Source organism: Cavia porcellus, unplaced genomic scaffold (assembly GCF_034190915.1).
Source record: "Cavia porcellus strain 051 isolate PalLab524CR breed Dunkin Hartley unplaced genomic scaffold, mCavPor4.1 scaffold_1, whole genome shotgun sequence".
Classification (NCBI taxonomy): Eukaryota; Metazoa; Chordata; class Mammalia; order Rodentia; family Caviidae; genus Cavia; species Cavia porcellus.
In genome coordinates, this window is record NW_026947484.1 from 119,982,830 (window position 1) to 120,003,054 (window position 20,225).

The 20,225-nt window shown below is 34.2% G+C and overlaps 1 protein-coding gene across 2 annotated transcripts in view; it reads left to right on the top strand.

Moving 5' to 3' along the window:
• Snx7 (sorting nexin 7) overlaps positions 1-19,770 on the top strand; it is a 75,870-nt gene extending 56,100 nt beyond the window's left edge. Inside the window, exons 8-10 of one of the 2 annotated variants that reach the window (XR_010049277.1) lie at positions 2,633-2,785; positions 8,159-8,227; positions 19,280-19,770. Coding sequence is in view for 1 of the 2 variants with exons in the window: in XM_003479168.5 (XP_003479216.1) it covers positions 2,633-2,785; positions 19,280-19,357 (231 nt within the window). In the remaining variant the exon portion in view is untranslated. The remainder of the gene's footprint in view (positions 1-2,632; positions 2,786-8,158; positions 8,228-19,279) is intronic. The other variant, XM_003479168.5, reaches the window with a different exon arrangement.
• Positions 19,771-20,225: the final 455 nt, after the last annotated feature.

The window sequence follows — 20,225 nt, forward strand, 5'->3', positions numbered from 1 at the left end:
TGAAGAGGCTACATTAAGAAATTGTAGTAGAAACCCATCTTGGAACTAGATGCTAGCCAAAGAATGACGTGTTGTCAGAGACCAAGTGATGGCAATGATGATGGTGTGATCGTGGGAGTATTAATGAAAATTCAATAGACAAATTATCAGACCCTGTATGAATCAATTAATTTTTTTATCCCATGCAGTTTTCTTAAAAAATTTCTACAAAATGAGGATTTTTATTTTTATGTTCCTTTTCAGATGACTGATAGTCTTCCCTAGTGTCACATAGCTTGTAAAAGACAAGAGTAGGATTTAAACCGAGGTTTGTAACTCACTTTCAGTCTTCACAATCCCAGTACTGCACTAATAAAACTGCAGACTTCTCTGTCTATGAGAGTGAAGTCAAAGCAACTTCTTCCCTAGGAATCCAATAGCTCTTGGCCATAGTAGAACCACCCAGAAACTGAACAGCACTTTCAAGAACTTTAATGGGAGGCATTTGTAGTTTGACAAGGGAGAAATCTTGCTGTAAATCCATTATCACAGTGACACCATTTAATTTAATTTATTTATTTATTTGGCACTGGGGATCGAATTTACAACCTTGCATGACACCATTTTAAGCTTCATCAGGAAGGAAAGGAGAGTAAAATATGTGATTTTGATACTGTTTTCTAAATTCAGTTTTTGGAGAGATCTGCCAGTTATCTCCACTCACTCCAATTGAGAGCAGTTTTAGACTGCAAAGCTTCAGTGAAAAGAGTTACAGTATGGTTATAGTAGGTATATGTACTCTTTATTACTAGATATAGGATCTAGGTTAATCAATTAATAATTTCTGTTTGGCCATGTAGTTGATAATACTTCATCCAGAAACCCAGATGAGGGAGGCTTTCTAACAGATTGAGCTTTTTCTATAGATCCAGATCCTTCTGAGTTTGACGTTTTAATAACTTTTACTTTGTCCTATAGCACCCACAGCCTCTCATTATTCAGTTAACATCCCATTAGAAATGTTCTCTAAGGTTTGTTAAGGTTCCTCAAAATAATGTACCCATAAAAGAATGAGTGGCCACCTAGAGAGAATTCTGCCTGAGAAATAATGCAGGAAACTAGAAAACCAAGAAAACCACATGCAGAAAATCCATGAAAGTCACCCTTACTATTGAACTAGATCTCTCATGGGCATAGATAGATATAGATCTATCTATATAGATTGATATGATCATGTATACTATATATTTGACTATATATACTCTTAGGGAAAAAATACGAAAACACATGACCATATGAATTAAGAAAAGAGAAGTGAAATTTTATATTTAAGAAATTAATTCAAGCAAGCATCAGAAGCTATGTTTTATTGAGCCTAAGACTATTTCTCATTGTAACATTTTTGAAATATGATGTCTTCTTAAATGGTGGCCTTTTTATGAACATATTTAGTCACAAAATAGTGTTAATGTATAATGGCCCCATTTAAAACATGAGAGGAAAGAAGTCATTTGGGCCCCAATCTTCCTGGCTGAGGATCACACTCATCCAGCCTTCCCACATGCAGAGTGGCTCACTCAGATCTGGTCACCCACTGCTTCTCTGAGCTTTTTTCCTCGCCTGTGACTTTTCCTTGTTTTTTGTTTGTTTGTTTTTGTTTTTGTTTTTACTCCAGTCAAGCCAGTCATGCTTCAGCTTTGGGAGCCATCGTGCTAGCACTGCTTTTTCTTAGGAGTCTCCCATGCCTCGCTCACATCTACTTCAGATCTTTATGATGTTTTCTTGTGTACATTTCCCAGGTCTGCTAATGTAACAGTGTTCTTCTTTTTACTTATCTAAAAGGGCAACATCCTAACATTACATGCCCACCTTTTGGTTTCATTGTCCTCTATAGCTATAGTTTATTGCTAGCTGATAGCTCATATTTTATTTTGCTTATAGTTTATCTTTCACCAAAAGAACATAAGCTTTGGTAAAAGTAGGATTTTTTTTTGTTTTTTGTCTTCATTACTGAGTCTGTAGGTCCTAGAAGAATACCTAATATTACAAAATATTTGATAAATATATGCTAGGTGTATGAATAAATTTCTATGTATATCACAATATATATTCACATTCCAAAAATAAATCAGTAAAGTCCATGCACAGATGTCGGTGAGTAAGGTAGGAAGGGGTGTAACTACTATACTAAGCTTGTCGAAGTCAGCAGCTAGAGAAATAAACCTGCCTCTGTTAACTCTTTTTACGTGAAATTGCACAAGTTAATTCCCTGGGCCTTCAGGTTGTACTACATAGTATGAATGTTACAGTGTGTCAGTTAATTGAGCTTTTGGTTAAAAACAGTTGAAAAATGAAGCTCCTGACAAGGAAGCTAAAGTGAGCAAAACCAGAAATGGTAGTGATGACGTGAGTGCTAGCTTATTTTCCCTTGGTTTCCCCATGCTAATCAGTCACCGGTGGTGGGCCTGAAGAGTCTTGCCTTAAACCAGTCTTTTTTTTTTTTTAGTTTAACAAGTACACATGCAAATACTGATGAGTTTTAAAAAAATGTTATTTTAATCTGATTTTATATAATGTTCTACTTCAAAATCAATGAATTCACCTTATGGAGGACTACATTGATCAATTTTTTTCTCTTTGTGACCTGCTTCAGCTCACAGAAGAGATTGGAAAACTTGAAGATAAAGTGGAATGTGCCAATAATGCCCTAAAAGCAGATTGGGAAAGATGGAAACAAAATATGAAAAATGATATCAAGTCAGCCTTTACAGACATGGCTGAGGAGAATATCCACTATTATGAACAGGTAAGTGGTAGCATTTCACATTGCTTCACTTTTACAAGGCAATAGATATTCTCTTCTACTTTTTGCCTGTCCTGTGTTAAGAGACTCAGTTTAAACAACCACATTCAAAAGCCTCTTTGGTAGCTCAGTTCCTGTGGAATTACCAGCTAGCGTTTTGTTCTTTGTTTCGGAAGGATTTGAGTTTTTCAAAAACACTTGGTAATGATTCATCTATGATTCACCTGTCTTCCTTTTTTCTGTCTCTTTCCTATTCATGAAGCATTTGCAAAGGAAGCAGAAGAACAGGAAATCAATTCAGGGCTGTATCTGTGCCTTGTATCTCCTCTATCCTAGCTTCCATTGCTATTCAGAAATCAACAACAGAGAACACTGTTGTATTAGCAGAAGAGTAGCAACATTTTTGGGGGTGGGATGGGGTAAGGATGTGTTCAGAAAAGAGCTTAATTATCATTTTACTTTTTTAATGATTGTTTTTCATTTTATTACTGTCCCTCAAAAAAGTTACTTTCTCAGAGAGTTTAGTATTATACTGTCACTTTTCTCTGTCCTGCACATTCCAAATGTAACTTTTGTAGGAAGAAAGAGACCACAGTATATAAGACAAACACATTCCTTTCTCAGGTAGTTATAGTCTACAAAGGAGCCAGTTAATTAAAGCAAGAGATAATAAAGCAATATAAACTCTACCATAGAAGCATGTTTCAACAACATCTGACCTAATGTGAAAGACACGAAGAAGTTCCAGAGAATGTTGAAGTGGAGACCTTCATGCAGAATAAGAGGTTTTCAGATAAAGATGTGAAAAAGTTAGAGGCGAAGAAATACATGGAAAGAAGTATAGAAAGGAGAGAATATGTCCAAATAGCTGATTCTCCTTTTTTGCGGGTAGGAAGAGTAAATGTAGAGTGGAATTGAAAGGTTAGGCAATAATCATATTATACAGTTCATCTTTCATCAGTCTGGGATTTTTTTTTGTTTTCCTTTTTTTGGTACTGAGAATCATCCATCATTCTTAAGGAGATGTGAGCCATTGAAGAGATTTCACCAGGGAAGATACTGTATCAGACTGTGTTTTAGAAGGATCACTCTGGCTGTGCATGTGTCAGCGTGGTGACACTGAAGCTGTGAGCCTTTTTTTGGAGAGGCTTCATGGTAGTGGACTAGAGACTAGTGAACAACTTCAAGTGATATTTTTCAGGTGGAAATGGAAGGATCATTTTCAGTCTCTCTTTAATTCTTATTATACTCTAATTTGCCTTTAGGCAAATTCAAGTCTCTAAAAGAATCTCAGCTTTTGAATGATTTAAAAATAATTTTAATAAAATACATTTATCAACCTAAAGCTTCATTACCATTTAACCATTTAAACCCACAATAGTAAATACTTTTCCTGTATCATAGAATGTGTGCACATTTACTTTGCAGTATTGTATGACAACTGAGATAATTTATAAGAAAATTCTTTGGAAATTAGAATATGCTATATATTATACATAATTAATAGTTGTAAAGATTGTCTTGTTACATATGATGATACAACTAGTGTATTTTTCTTTAAATGAAAAATGTGCCAAATTTTTAAAATGTGAACTTTTTAGTTTTAGTTCATAATAATTCCATCAAACTCCAACTAAAATGTTTGGGTTTTGACTCACATACTATATAAATATGTGTTTGTCATTCTCCTAGATTGCATTCAGTTTATATAAAACACTTTTCTTAGAAATCATTAAATTAGCATCACTGTGCAGTATTGCAAATTTTTTTCTTCATTGTACTTTATATCAGTGTGTTACGTTCTTACCTCTTTCTCCCAAGTGATTGTATTTCTAGATGTGACTAAAATTAGGAGAATAAATGATTTTCTATAGTATAACTTTAAAAGACCTCTACAACTCCAATTATTTGTGTATGACTTGCCAGTATGTGTGTGTATATGTGTTTTTCTGAGTGAAAAAAAAATTTAGCCTATTGGCATAAATCTGTAAGGTAGAATCAGGAAGTTGGAGCCATAAATAATCAAGGATTCTTAATTAGCAGACTATAAAACCTAAACAACAATTTGCTGTTACCTAGTAACTACAAAATGCCTCAGATACAGAGACATGAAATTCTTTAATCTTGCCATTCCCTGTTTAATTCTATTTTAAACCCAGGCATAGTGGCACAAGCCTAGAGTCCCCATGCTTGAAGGCTGAGGCAGGTGGATCATTGTGAGTTCAAAGCCAACCTGTATTATGTAATAAGACCTTGTCTCAAAAATATAAGAAAAAACAATAATTTAATCATTTTTCTTAGGGAAATATTTTCTTTTTCATCGACATGTATATAAATATCCAAAAGGGTCTATTTCTAGTGTGATAGATAAGATGGAATATAAACATTTGCCCTTGAATTTACTTATATGAATTGGGATATTATAGCTTATTATTTATCAAAGTGACAAAGGAAAATCAGATAATAAATATGAGATATGATTCTGTATCAGATTCTAGTAATTGTCATATTGAAATTTTGTACTTACATGCATGAATTTATTTGTAGGTTGATTATTCAAAACAAATACAAAACATACAACTGAACTTTTAATGTTATTCCCATTCGGTTCTGTATAACTAATAAGTAAGGATACAATTATTAAGTCATTTGAAAAAGCAAGAAAAATCTATTTCACAAGGTGAATACTTTCAGTGTCATGTTAGATCATTTAGCAACAGTCTGAGAAGTGCATCCTTTTGTGATTTCAATACTGCAAACATCACACTGCAGTTTTACAAACTAAGATGACTACAGTATCATTAAGTAATATAATCCTATGGGACCACTATCATCTATGTGGTTGTCGTTAAATAAAATGTTACACAGCATCTGAATGTACAATGCCACTTAAATAACCAAAGAAATTGATTTTCTGCTATGGGAAAGAAATACTGAAACAATGAAAGATGACATTTGTATAAAATGTCTGGATATTTAAAATTTTTCCTTGTATGTACAACAGAGATTTTGTTTTTATTGCTTTGGTGCTGGTTATGCTAATGGTGAAGAAGGCTTCAAAGGAAGGTATACTTGGCAGATATAATGAATTAGAAAAGACTATGCTTACGAAAGCTTAATTTTACTGTCATTGAATTCACTTAGCCATCTCTGTGTCCCCTCACAAATGGACTGTAAGTGCTTATTAGGGTTTTCTGGCAGGAAAGTGCAGCTGATTAGAAATAGCTCTAGGTTTGACATTAATTATAAAAGAGAACGATTAGTTTTTGGAAGGATGAATACAAAAAATGGGAAATTTCTTACATAACTCGTGGCATCACCTTCATTATTAAGAAAATGATAAACAACCCTGCTCAACTTCACATCTTACTTAAGGCTTTTGATCATCTTAATGTTTTTGTTTTCTTTTTCTCTAATACATCAAGGACAGTTTGTTGTAAAAAAAAAAAAAAAAAAAAAAAAAGGACAGGTGCTTCCTAAGAGATATGGCAAAGTTACGGTGCAGCTAGATTCCAGCAAGTCTGTAGCCCGCTGCCAATTTTTAGTGTGTGCGTGCTAAGTTACTCCTTCTGAGGACCTGCAGACCAGTCCTGCCCTGTGTGTCACACTGGACATTTTACTAGACTGTCTCTGTAGCACCCCCTGCAGACGTGCCTAAGTTTCAGTGATGGGAAGGTTTCAGTGTTACTTTTTGTGGGTAAGCAGTTGATTTTTAAGTGAATATAATGAACGAATAAAGTTTATTCTTTGATAGCATATTTTACAATTATTACTGGCTTGTTTTATACCCTTATTCTGTTTATAGAATTCAAACTCACTGAAAATAAACAGTAGCAGCAAACCTAAGTAGGTAAACTAATGAATAAAACAGAAATAGAATGTTTATAAAACTTTATCCTAGAAAGTACTATATTTGAATATAATTACAGAAAAATAATTTGCTATTTTAAGATTAAAATATTAACTCAAAATTTTCTGCATGGTCCTTTTTGAATTAGTCAACACAAAAATGTGTGATTATTTTGTATCATGATGATTAAAGTAAATGTTTGGGTTACATGTTTTTCACTTGTTTTATAGAGTTTTCCACATAGTATCCTTATATAATACAACATATTGATATATTTCATTAGCTGATCTAATTGCTTATACGTGTATGTTTTCTCTTTTTTCTATCATAAAGAGTATTAGTAAGACAGGTATGGTGGCACAGGCCTGTAGTACTTGGAAGGAAGGGAGGGGAGAACTAAAAATAATTGGAAGCTTAGCTTTTTAAAAAGTAGCTTGGTAAATTTTTAAGAGATAACAACATCAGTGGTGACTGCATTTGAAATGTCATCAGTCTTATGTAGGAAAGTCATTTGCCACATGTAAAAGCACTTGAGATTCAGTTATTATCAAAGCCACATGTTAAGCAGGGATTCAGATCATCCTTGCCTTAGGAGGTTAGAGTTTACTAGGGAAGAATAACAACATATGTGTGCCTGATTAATATAGGTTTACCATGTGTTAATTTTTTTATAAAAGAATATTTAAACTTATTTTATTTTGTTGAATTATAGTGGGCAGACCTAACAGAAGAGTTTTATCATAGTGGATGATACAGATATTTGAATTTATATGTACATTTAGGAAGCAAAAAAACAGTGGTACTGTAGTGAAATAAATTTTCTGAAAGGTAAGAGGAGAAAGAGAAAAATCATTACAAGGGCATATCTCTAGCCAAATGGATAGTACTGCTGATGCTTTTTGAAAATCCAAGACATTTAAAAATTGTGGAAATTTTTAAAAGTAGATCACAAAGTCCCTTCTATAAATTAAGTAATGGGCGGACAGAGAGTATCTAAGAAAGTCCTTCAGATATTTTTTTTGACTTAGGAATTTATTCCAGTAATGTTGTGGAAATGATGAATTCTAGTTATAGGATTATTCCTTTTAAATTCATTATTACACTATGTACTTTAGAACATCTTGCAGATTTTATATTTACTAGAGAGCACCCTGGGCCAAATTAGAATAACTCACAAATATTCTGACTATAAGAGGCCCATCTATATTAAAAATAAATATAAACCTGCTACCTAAGGACGTTTCTGATGGATGGAATTTACATTTGTTGGAAAATGTAGTTTTAAAAGCTAAAAATCAGAACAGTTATTAACTTTGCTGAAATCAGCCAGGAGAAGAGCCACTCTGCGGGTGTAATTCTGAGTAGCTGGAAGCCGGGGTGTTCCCATGCCGCTGGCCTCGGAAGAAAGTGCCACTGCAGCGTCTGGGAGGAGAAAGCAAAGGAGGGAGACCCGAGCCAGTTTTAGTCATATTTCCCAGAATGTAGTAAAGTGGTTAAAATTATAGAAAGACTCGTTATATTTTCAGATTCACAGACTTTAAAAGACACTGTGACTAAGAGGAGTGAGCAGTTCTGAAGATTGAAGAGTGACGCAGGTAAAGAATCAGATCTGATTGTACCTGTGGACCACGGCTGTAGAAATGAAGATGAAAGAGAGGGATGCAGTCAAGGATGAGTGCAGAGAGCAGCAGATACCAGAGAGGCCAGCCTTCAGGAGGGAGGGAGATCCGGGAAAGGAAGAATTCCAAGTAGTACTAGTGTCAAGGCAGAGGAGTGCGTGGAGCTGCTTTGGACACAAGAAAATTAAGATTTAATAAGCTGCACTAAAATTGATAAATTGAATATCTAATGGAAATTGTAATGAAACTTTCTTAAAAAATTAGAGTTACCTAATTTCTTTTTAAGTTTTTTATCCTTCAGTGAGCATATAAGTGGAAATGGCTTGGTAGACAACACAAAAACGTAACTAATGTCCAGTCTATATGAAGACATAAATTATATTTTACACAAAGAGAAAGCTAGGTATATATTGTTTTCTAATGAACGGTGTAAAAACCCTTCCTTTAGAGCAGCAAAGTAGAACACTCAGAGTGCCAGTTGATGCCCTTTGTTCTCAACTCCTGGAGAAAAGATTGACAGATTTCCACTTATGCAGGCCAGTTTTGTTCTAGAATACTAAATTTAGTTCCAGTAAGGTGAGTATATGGAAAACAATGACAGCTATGTCCAGGGTAGTTAACTACTACTGTAATTTTGGTGTACACCATTCACAGTAGCCTAATACTTAGTACTCCTCTCTTAGTGAACAGCCTGTCTTGGAGAGAAGAGAATGGAAGTGGTGGATTTACTCACACAGAGCAACTTAATGTCCTTCTGAAAATTAAGGAAACACATAGTGTTGGAGGTCCCTTGAAATCTTAGGACAGAGACATAATCTTTAGTTTATATTGAATTATATGGTTTTTCTAAATATAGTAGATTTTGGGTCAAATCTAGGCAAAGAGCACTTTGTCTTAGGAAGAGATGCCTTTCCTTACCATAATGACAAGTTGTCTGTAAATGGGTTAATCAAGAGTTTACCGAAACAGGAACTTCTGAATCCATGTTGTAATGCTTTTCTTTTTTACAATCATCTCTAAAAATTACCAAAGCCTGCACTAAACAAGCACCCATAAAGACAGATTTCCTGATGTTACTAAAAAGAGTCCTTTGGAGAAAAACCGGTCAGTATTTTAAGCACCATGTGAAAAATGTCTGAGAACTACATTATATACCCCAGGATTGGAGAGATTCCCATTATGTGCATGTGAGATTTATTGCAAAGCAAACATACCTGCCTGAGAGATTTAAGAGGCTTAGAAATTTGCTCAGCCTAACCATTTTAATACCAGTTAAAATTTCCAATACATTGCATCCTTGTATCCATGTTATTTACTCTTTTATCTACTGAGAGGAATTCTGAAGTTTCTGGATGAGGAAAATCAGGCTTTATCACACTGCTTCTGTATTGGCCATCAGATTAATTTAGATATTATCATCATCAAAAGTGAAATGTCAAATTTTAAGCATTTTACTGCCATTAACTGGCAACATATTGTATATCTAGGAGCTTTCACCTTTTTCAAATGAAGAAATTATTTCATGATTAGTATTATCATCCTTTTTATCATCTGTATCAGGGAAATAATACTTTTGATGAGCTATCAGCTCCTTTTTCAAATCATATCTAGAGATTAATAGAGCAGAGAAAAGCCAGAGATGGAATAACTTTGTATGGTCTTAGGACCATAAGACTGTGTTCTCAGAGCCAGGCATGGTGGTAGATACCTGTAATCCCAGGACTTGGGAGGCTGAGAACAGAGGTTCAACCAAAGCTGCAGGCCATCCGGAGCCAAGAGTGAGTTCAAGGTCGGCCTGGACTACCTAGTGACTTCTTTAAAACATTTGTATTCTTGTGGTTAGAGGATAGGATGTATTACTGACTGTGTATCTAACAGGTGAATTTTTATTTTAAAACCTTTTTGAACTGAATTTTTATTTTAAAACCTTTTTGAATTTATCTATTATTGGTTGACTGGGAACAATGATAGAAAAGGTATACTTGGATGTCATGGATGCCGGGAGGTTTTTCAGTTTGACACATTGTTACCAGGAATTTTGGGGTAAGTAAAGAAGCACTTACTATAAACTGAATTTAGCAAAATCTGTAATTAAAGATTAAATGTTGATGTTTTATTCTGCATTAGATATTCAGAAGTTACCCACGTAACAATTGTGTCTCTTCTAAGTGTTTAGTATTTTTTTTTTGTGAGAGTTCTCTTTTTTAAAAAATGTCTACTAAAATGTCACTGAACACTTCCATATTTTGTAGGGTTTTTTGTTTTTGTTTTTGTTTTTTGTCTTTTGAGACAGGATCTCATTGTGCAGTTCAGGTTGGTCCTTAGCTCACTTTGTAGCCCAGGCTGGTCTCAAATTCGCAACAATCTTCCTGCCTCAGCCTCCCAAAATGCTGGCATTACAGGCGTGTGCCCCACACCCCGCTAGACCCCTGTATTCTGTAATGTAACTATTTCTCAGTTATCTATGTAAACATGATTGAATTTAGGAGTAAAATAGACAGTTATAGCAAAGTCTCTGCCTCTTCACATCCTTTGAACTACACGTACTTTGGTGAAGTTAATTAAAGATTTGAATAGAAGGAAATTAGAAAAGAAAGAACTTAAAACATGCATACTCAAACACACAGTAGACACTGCAGGATATAGCATCTTGAATAAGGACCATGAGTTTACAAATGAAAAATAGAGTTATGTAGCACAGTGTCACTAGTTAATTCTAAAATCTGAATCGTCCTCTCTATACCCATTTACTAATCTGTCAAATGAAATTATCAGGATTTCTCCTTTATCTCCAGTCTGCCTCATCCATAAACTCCTCACAAGTCTTTAAGAGAATGCATTAGAACACATATGAAATGCTTTAAAATAATGAATTAGAAAACATGTAAAATGCCTTAGAATCATATGTTCAAGCATCATAGAGTAGTGCCTTAATAAATTCTCTGGTAGTTTAAAGATAAATATGGTGGGTTTTGTTTGTTTTTGGTAGTTTATTGCAATATCAGTATTTGGCTAAACAAAAACATAAGCTTGAGATGTGAAATGTCCACTAGCAAACTTTACATACTTCAGGTAATCAGCATATAGAAAAAAATGAGAAGACAAATGAATTCAAATTTAGCCTTTTCCAAGATAGTATACCTTTTGCAACCTCAGTTTACCCATATTCTAAATTGAGAGTAATGCAGTACATTATAACTAAAGCCTTTCTATCTATCAATAACAAATGTTAAATCAGGTATCTGTAGAATAATAACACTGAATAATAAATAAACGGACCACAAGATGGCGTTTGTAGCTAATGAGTCCTCTTACAGTCTCAGTTGCAGTCATTTAAGGACTTGTAATGTTTTCAAGTATACACTTATCACATGCTTGACAGATTTATAGAAGTAATTTTAGCAAAATAATATGCAAATAATGTTCTTTTAAAGCTACAGATATTTCTAAAATTATAAATTGGTAGATGATCCTCAGAAACTGAATTTAGATTTTTCTAAAGATGAAATTCAATGAATAATTTTGAGCTATTCCAAAATAATAGAAGTTACTTTTCTCTGGCAACATCGTCACTAGTTTCTTTCTGGGCTGATTATATTACCAAATTAGAAAATAAGCAGGTACCCAAAGTTTTTTTTTTTTTTTTCCATGTTTCAAATCTTAAATTTAGGTGATAAAAAGCAATTGCTAGAATGTCATGCACCCCATTGCCCTCATTTTAGGTGCAACTGTAACTTTTGTAGATGTTAAATAATTTTTTAATGATGTTGACCAAGTGAAAAAATGATTACAAATTTGAGCTTCAGACATTCCTCAAATGTAGACTACCCTATCTGTGCCAGAGGTCTCTTGAGAAATTGAAATATTTAAGGGTTACTCAGTTACATTTCCCATTGTTTACTGAAAGATGCAATTATTTTAGTACTAGACATATTGTAAAGGCACACTGACTTTTGACTTTAAATATGAATTTATGCATTTTACAAGAAATATATGACAAAGTTTAGCTCTTATCTTCTTTTGTTTTGCTTTATTTTGAGTCCTGAGTATTAAACTCAGGGCTCTTGCACAAGATAGGCAAATATACCACTGAACCAAGTCACCACCCCTGTTTATTTTTTCATTTGGAGTTAGAGTCTTGCTAATTTGTCCAGATTGCCCTTAAATTTGTGAGCCTCCTGCCTTAGTCTCCGCAGCAGCTGGGATTACAGAGATGCATCATTTCACTCTGTGGCTTCTGCCATATTTTATGTGTGTCACTGTGTAGGCAAATTTCTAGAAATTTTGTTTGTTAACATCAAGATAAGCAGATCATATTTTAAATTTTGTGATGATTTGAGTGGAACTAATTTTTTTATTTGCTGTTTTCATGAATAATTGGGCCATTACTTGTGGAGATACAGTAATTACACTGATAATGTCATATGGTGGCTAAGAGCATGCCAGGGCTTTAGCATAGTACAGCATGTAACTTTGAGCGTAGTGACCTGAGGACTTTATTTTAGTGAGCGTCAGTATCCTAATTTATAAAGTGCTGAAGGTAATACTGCCTACCTTTTCATTGATTTACTGGATACTAAAAATATACTTGTAGATGTGTTTGTATATAGCAGTATGTATGAAAATGAAGGAAAGAAAAACTTAGGAACAAAGTTTAATATTCCCAGTGAATCACCAAACCTAAATTGCTTTTAAGCCTCCATATCTATAAATGCCTTTCCTGAAGTCCCAACTAGCATGTCTCTAGCACTAATCTTACATGCGCCTGAAATTGCCAGTATAGCAAGTAGGCTGCTAGATGAATGAAAGAAAAGCACCTACTTCAGTATGTAGCACAGAATAAGCATTCAAGAAATGCCAGAAACTAGTAACAATAGCCACTGTACTAGAGACTGAAAATACTCTTCATATGCTTTTCTTTGAGTACTGTGTATAATGATAATTATTTTGTAAATACTAATATTTGGGGGCAGATAAAATTTTATGCTTGCCATATGTCATATTGGATTAAACCAAGCAAAATGAAGTATATTTTTAAATTTGTGTGTGATCTCATTTACCAACTTTGTGTCAGTCAGAGTTACCTCTGTAAACTCTCCATTTTTAGTTCTAGGAGGCTTAATGAACACACATAATTTAAGCCCTTTATTCTGAACAGAGATGAACAGGCCTACAATAGTAATGAGATTTGCCTGATACCCTGCTGGGTCACAGAATGTCTTCGTATCCTACAGCTTGAGAAAATAACGTATTTATTAAATGTGGAAGTATTCATGGGACACTGTATTGTATCTATACCAATAATAACAACATTACTGTAAAAAATATGATCACATTCTTCCTGTTTAAAAGAACTAAAGAGCCATTTACCTTTTCTGGTGGCAAAGTGTCATCACTGCCTTTGCAAGAGATTTATTTCAAAGTTAAAAGTCAGTTTTGAAATTAAAGCTTAATTTTCTAAGTATTTCATCTCTATATCGCTAAGATACTGAGCCTGCATTTAGGAGCAGGATTTGTTGATGTTGGGTATGTCCCTCAGCTCTGGTTCCCTTCCCAGCCATGCTGACTGTCCCAGAGTTTTGTCCCCAAGCTGCAGGGGTTGCCCTTTTGCTGCACATTAGAGCTATCTGGGAGAAAACTTGCACTGTATTCTCATTTGACAAGGATTTGTGAAAAACTTGCTGTCCAGGCACCCCCATATCCTGGTTAATGCTGCACCCAGCATATGTATTGGTTGACTTTGCTTACAGTGAGGAACATTCTCTCAGGCTTCCTATGGAGCACTGAAAAAATCAGCTGACTCTAAAAGTTGGTTTTCTAAGTTAAACTGGAATCTGATTTGCTCAGAGGATGTTATACCAGATAAAATCACATCAATGGAAAATGATGATACTTTGTTCAAATGAAAGTCAACTCCTATTGTTGCTTTTCCCACAATGGCCTGAGAATTTCAACTCCACTGAGCACTTGGCAGTATTCAAGAGCAGGTCAGTAGTAGCACTGGGTATTTTCTCTCTGACTTGGACAGCTGTTAATTACTTTCACTGATCACAATCATTTTAAAAAGTGAAAATTATTGGTAGTAGCAGTGCATATCTAAGTAAATATAATCACTTTTAAAAACTAATTTTAAAATAAGGACACATCTCACACTAGGTTTTGGAATTTTTTTGTTGAGTTGATTCTTTGTATGCTTCAGTTATCACAGTGTTCAGTAGGCGCTTACTGAACTAAATTGTTTAACTATATGGTCTAGATCCATTTCTTGACATTTTAATACAGGTTTTCATACTCAAAAAGTTTAAAAGAATAGAATTAAGGAGGGTTATAGATCATATGTTGATTTAAAATCTATATGCATTAATTTGACATTTTTATACTATTCTAGTTAAGTGTGAATAATAAATGGATAGGGCAATTAAATAAACGTTCATTTATTTAGTAAAAAATCTACTACGATTCAAAAAGAGATCTAGTTGTATTAGAAGCTCTGTAGCTCAGGGTCAAATCTTTTAGCCTTGAAGGTCAGAAAGCTTCTTGATTATCAACCCAAGTGGGGATCAGGCTCTTACAGCAAAACTTAACATCTGTAAATTTAGAAGGCAACAAAAATCAGTTTTGATAAACACCCACATTTTAGCATTGATAATTCATACATTCCTTCTCTGTAGTCATTTGCATTTACTGAGTACTTGCCATGTATCTGACATGCGTTGGCTTAATCATCTTCAAAGGCTATATGTGCTCATAGATATATTTAGGGAATTATCCTACATTCCCTTCTACTAACTACAAAAAAAAGACATCCTGTCCTTGGGCCAGTGACTTATTAAACATACCCTGGTCATAATTCAGAAGATTGGTTATTTTTCATTTATTGATGAATAAATAATGGCTGCATCACTTACAGTGTTGTAAATACGGTTAAACATTTCAGCCTCAGCTTTCTCACTGGCAAAATGGAATTCATAATTATCATTGTGAGATTTAAAGAAAGTGAAATATCAAGCAGCCATTACACTGCTGGACCAAGTATTACGCGTGCTCGGCAGTTGATACATTATTTTTTTTGTTATCCTTTGTTTGTTATTCTATAAGTTAGTATTTCAAAGTCCATGAGTCTTTTCTCTGCCATTAGTGTGGAGACAGCTAATTTATTTCTTTACTAAATTTCACTGTCAATTTTAAAAATTGTTTATAAATTAAAATGTTAATTCATAACATTGATAGGCACAGATGACTACTGAAATCTTACAGCCTTTCTTAAAGTAGTACAGTTGAAACAGGAAGTGACAATGATAGAGTTTTCACTTGAGAACTAACGGTATTTTTGGTGCAGTTTTGATCACTTACTTGACAGTAATTCTAAACAGTGGATGGTTCAGAATTTCATTTTGAATTTTACTTTCAGGATGTTCAAAAGTTCATTTAAATAGTTTTGCAGTTAATCAAAAAGATGTGAAATCTCATGAGAGCAGTAATTTCATTGGGCAGCTACTAGATTATGTATAGATTTGCAGAGAATAGAACAGAGAGCTCCAGTAGAAGGGTGCTTCACAAGGGTACAAGTGGTCTTCCTAAATGTCAAGTGCGGTGGTTCTGCTCTCCCTCAGCCCTTTGACCCCACTTAGCAGTTTGCTTTGTTTTTCAAAAATTGTAGATAGATGGGGCTGGGGATTTAGCTCAGCGGCATAAGCGCCTGCCTTGCAAGCAGGCAGTCATGAGTTTGATCCCTGGTACTGATAAAAACGAAAAAGACAAAAAAAAAAAAAAAAAAAAAAAATTGTAGATAGAGTTTGAGTTATAGCTTGGTATTTCTGTGTTTCATTCTCTTTTTTTTTAATGCTTGAAATCTGATGATGATGAGTTATGAGTGTTTCTTCTCGGCATTTAAAAAAATAAAATAAAATACTAATAACAACTAGTCTAGGTTGTTAATAGCTTTGAGTACATTTTTGTTTTCCTTTGGAAACAACAGCTCTGTACATATTCCTCGGGATAAAAATCCCAAATAGACTTATAAAACTTTTGGAGCCCACATTACCCAAGTCATAAACCGTGAGCAGGTCTATAGGTGCACCAAAGTGAGTATTTTAGTAGGACCTGTCCTGTAGCACAGTGGGCAGAATACACAGGAGGGGGCCCTCCTGCGGAATGCTGCTTATATAGCAGCTTAGGGGCCTGTGAGAATGAGGGGCAGGGCTGAAACCACGGGCTGTCCTGGAGGGCTCATTCTGAATGTCGGATATTAAAATAGGGCCAGAGCCCACCTTTCTTTATCTTAGTCACTCCAGGATGCCCTCTCTTTTCAAAAATGCAGTAGTGTGATCTGAAGTGACAAGAGTTTGAGAAAGCAGCACTTATGTTGGAGTGAAAAATTGCTGTTTGATAGCCAGGGAGGACACTGCCAGATCAACAGTAGGATGCTGAAGCAAACTGTCCCAGCCCAGTGGGGTGCAAGAGGGAGCAGAAGGTGGGGGTCAGATGATAGACAGCTACCAGCTAAGCTACACGCTTCTTCAACTGACGGGGGTAAAGTGAGTCAGGTGCTTTTTGTCTGTCTCTCTGATATGTTTTACGTTTTGTATATGATGTGAACTATAGATTTTTTTTTTTTGTAGATGTTCTTCCTCAGTAAAAGGAAGTTCTATCTATAATTTGCTGAGAATTTTTAAAAAATAAAGAATAGACATTGGAATTTGGCAAATGTTATATCAATGTCTATTGTATTTAATATAGCCACATTAATTGCTATTTAATTATGAAAACAACCTTGCATTCCTGGGAGAAACCCATTTGATAAAGATATGTAATTCATTATATAATCTGATGGCTTTTAACTGCTAAAATTTTGTTTAAAATTCTGCGTATATATTTATTTGTAAAACTGGTTATATCTCTTCTTGGTCTTTTCTTGTAATGTCTTTGGTTTTGAGAAATTGCTTTTTACTGTTTCTGGAAAAGTTTTTGTAGAATTCGCTATTGCATATAATTCACCAAGGCAGATTTTGGGGGCTGGAGTTGTCTTTGTGGAAAAATATTTAATTATAAATTCAGTTTCATTTGGGTTATCTGTTTCTTCTTCAGTGAGTTTTGATCATGTTTGCCTTTTGAGGAATTAGTCCATTTTAAGTTGTCTAACTTGTCAGACAGGTCCAACACTCTTCAGTAGGATCTGAGCTGATGTTAGCTACTTTCATTTCTTACTCTTAATTTGTATCATCTTTCTTTTTCATAATCATGTTGGCTAAAATTTTATCAGTCTTACTAATCTCAGAGGTCCAACATTTAGATTTATTAATTTTTCTCTATTCTTTCTGTTTCATTGATTATCATTCTGATCTTTACTGATTTTTTTCCCCTTTCTACTTTGAGTTTAATATATTTGGGTTTTGTTACATCCTTTTAGTATTCAAGGTAGAAATCAAAGACACTGACTTGAGTCCTTTTTTCTGGTATAGGCATTTATTATGTTTCTCTGTATACTACTGCAGTGGCCTTTGGTGCTATAACAAACATTTTGATATGCTGGGTTTTCATTTTCATTCAGTTCAAAATGCTTTATAATTTCTATCTTCTTTTGGCATGGGGTTATTTTTAATTGTCTCATTTAGATTTTATGTATTTAGGGATTTTCCATGTATCTTTTTAAATTAGTTTCTTATTTAATTCCATTCTATTCAGAGAACACACTTAAAAGGATTAGAATCATTTAAAAATTTACTAAGAGGTCTTGTATGGCCTAGAATATGATCTGTTGTGGTAAATGTTATTTGTACACATGAAAGAAAATGTGTATTCTGCTTTTGTTTTATACATACCAGTTAGGTCAACCTGAGTAGTAGTGTGGCTCAAACCCATATGGTTGTTTCTCTCCACATACTCTACCAACAGGACAGAGGAATCAAAGTTGCTATAGATGTGTGTTTGTCATTTTCCTTATCTGTCTGTCAGTTTTTGCTTCATCTGTTTTAAAGACCTGATATAAACATTTTGAATTATATAGAAGAGTTTGCCCTTTAATAATTAGGAAATCATTATCTTTGCCAATGATCTTTGACTGAAATATATTTGATAGTAACATAGACATTCTAGCTGTGCTTTCAATGCATTGTGTCATTTTCATTGTAACTGTCTTGAGTCCTTATATTTCAAAAGTTTATTAGAAATTAAATAGAGATAGGGTTTGTTTTTATTCACTAGACAACCAGCATCTTTTATTGGAGTATTTATGCCTTAGACATTCAATTCTTGATATGATAGGTTTGAGTGTATTATCTTGCTGTCATTTTTTTTACTTGTATCATACATTCACAGGTTTCATTTTCTTCTTCTTGCCTTCTTTTGGATTAATAAGCAATTTCACATGATTTATGTCTTTTGTCGGTATATTAGCTGTAACTCCTTGGTTTGTTAATTCTTTAAACATTAATAACCAAGCCCTGCCACTGAGCCCTAACGATCATCATGATGCAGTGGTTGCTTCTTCAGTACTTACTCTTGCATTTGTGCTAGGCACCTGCATAGAAATTTTTACAAATTACTTGCATTTAGTTTTCACAATTGCCTTAGAGATAAGTATTGTCACTAACCTAATTTATAGCTGAAGAATGTAAACAAAGTTAAATCTCAAACCCCCACTTGATGTAGTGGGCTTCACATGTGCCTTCAGTCTGCTTGCACTGTTACCCTTGTCTCAGGGCCTGATGCCTACCTCTTTAGACTGAATGGGTCCATCTTTCACTCGGTGACCTAGAGCCCTATTTTCTTTCCTGACAGTGAGGTAATTGTGGGTTATTCTTAACAATCTGTGTTAATCCTTTAACCTTGGATATGTTTTCCTTTTATTTGACAATAGCGTGCTTCATTAAGAATTAAAATATGTAGGAAGTGACAGTGGTTCTGGCAAGCTGATGGGAGAGAGGAAGGAGGCAGTTTGTGGTAGGAACAGATGTGTCAGGATGTGTTAATCCTTCTAACACTGAGGATAAACCGCTGTTCATCTCATGGTGTTTTTCCGTTACTCAGTGCCTTGCTACATGGGAATCATTCCTTACATCACAGACGGACCTTCAGTTGGATGAAGACTCTGAAGATAAACTTTAATCCCACTGAGGACTTCCTCTTGAAGTTTGGGAGGCAGCATCTTTGAACCAAAGTTTTTCTTTTTGGATCGGCTGTGCCCTTTGTAAAATGGATGGAAAACATTTCATACTATCTGGAAAACCGGCAACATGAAAACTCAGGTATTCCAGGTCATTGACATAAATTTGGAGATATATCTATCAGTCTATATAAATCTATTATATGATGTATATTAATATAGATATATAGGTCTATTATATTATACATATATATATATATCTATATTGATAAAGATTTAGCTTAACTTTAATTATGTTCTTAAATTTATGTGCCAATAATTGCATAGAGATTTTTTTTCTTAAATATATGATTGTGGAACATGACATTTTAAATGTTATAAAGACTCAGTTTTAATAAAAAAATTTCATATGAAATATCTGACTGTGGTGTGTTCTTTTTCTACTGATAGTTTTAGCCTCTGAAATGGATCCAACATAAATTTCTATGTTAACAAGTATGTTATACATTCATTCTGATTTCATCACATTTTCGCTGAAACACAACTTTGATGTTAAGAATTTAAAGTAATTTAGCATTATTAAAAATAACTTCAAAAATTGACTTGTTTAAAGTTAAGTTGCTTAAAAGAAGCTTTCAAAATAGATTTAAATTAATTATCAGAAGTATTTATATATCATATTCCTACTTGTAAATCCCCCCATCTCCCTCACGGTACTGTCCGCAAATCATACTTAGCTTTCATCTTTTAAGGTATACAATATTTATCAAGCTTATTCTCATTATCGCACTTACTGTGAGTTGTCTGCCTTTTGCAAGGCCCTTTGTAGGTGGTATCATAATGATAAAAAAGACACACTCACTCTAGCCA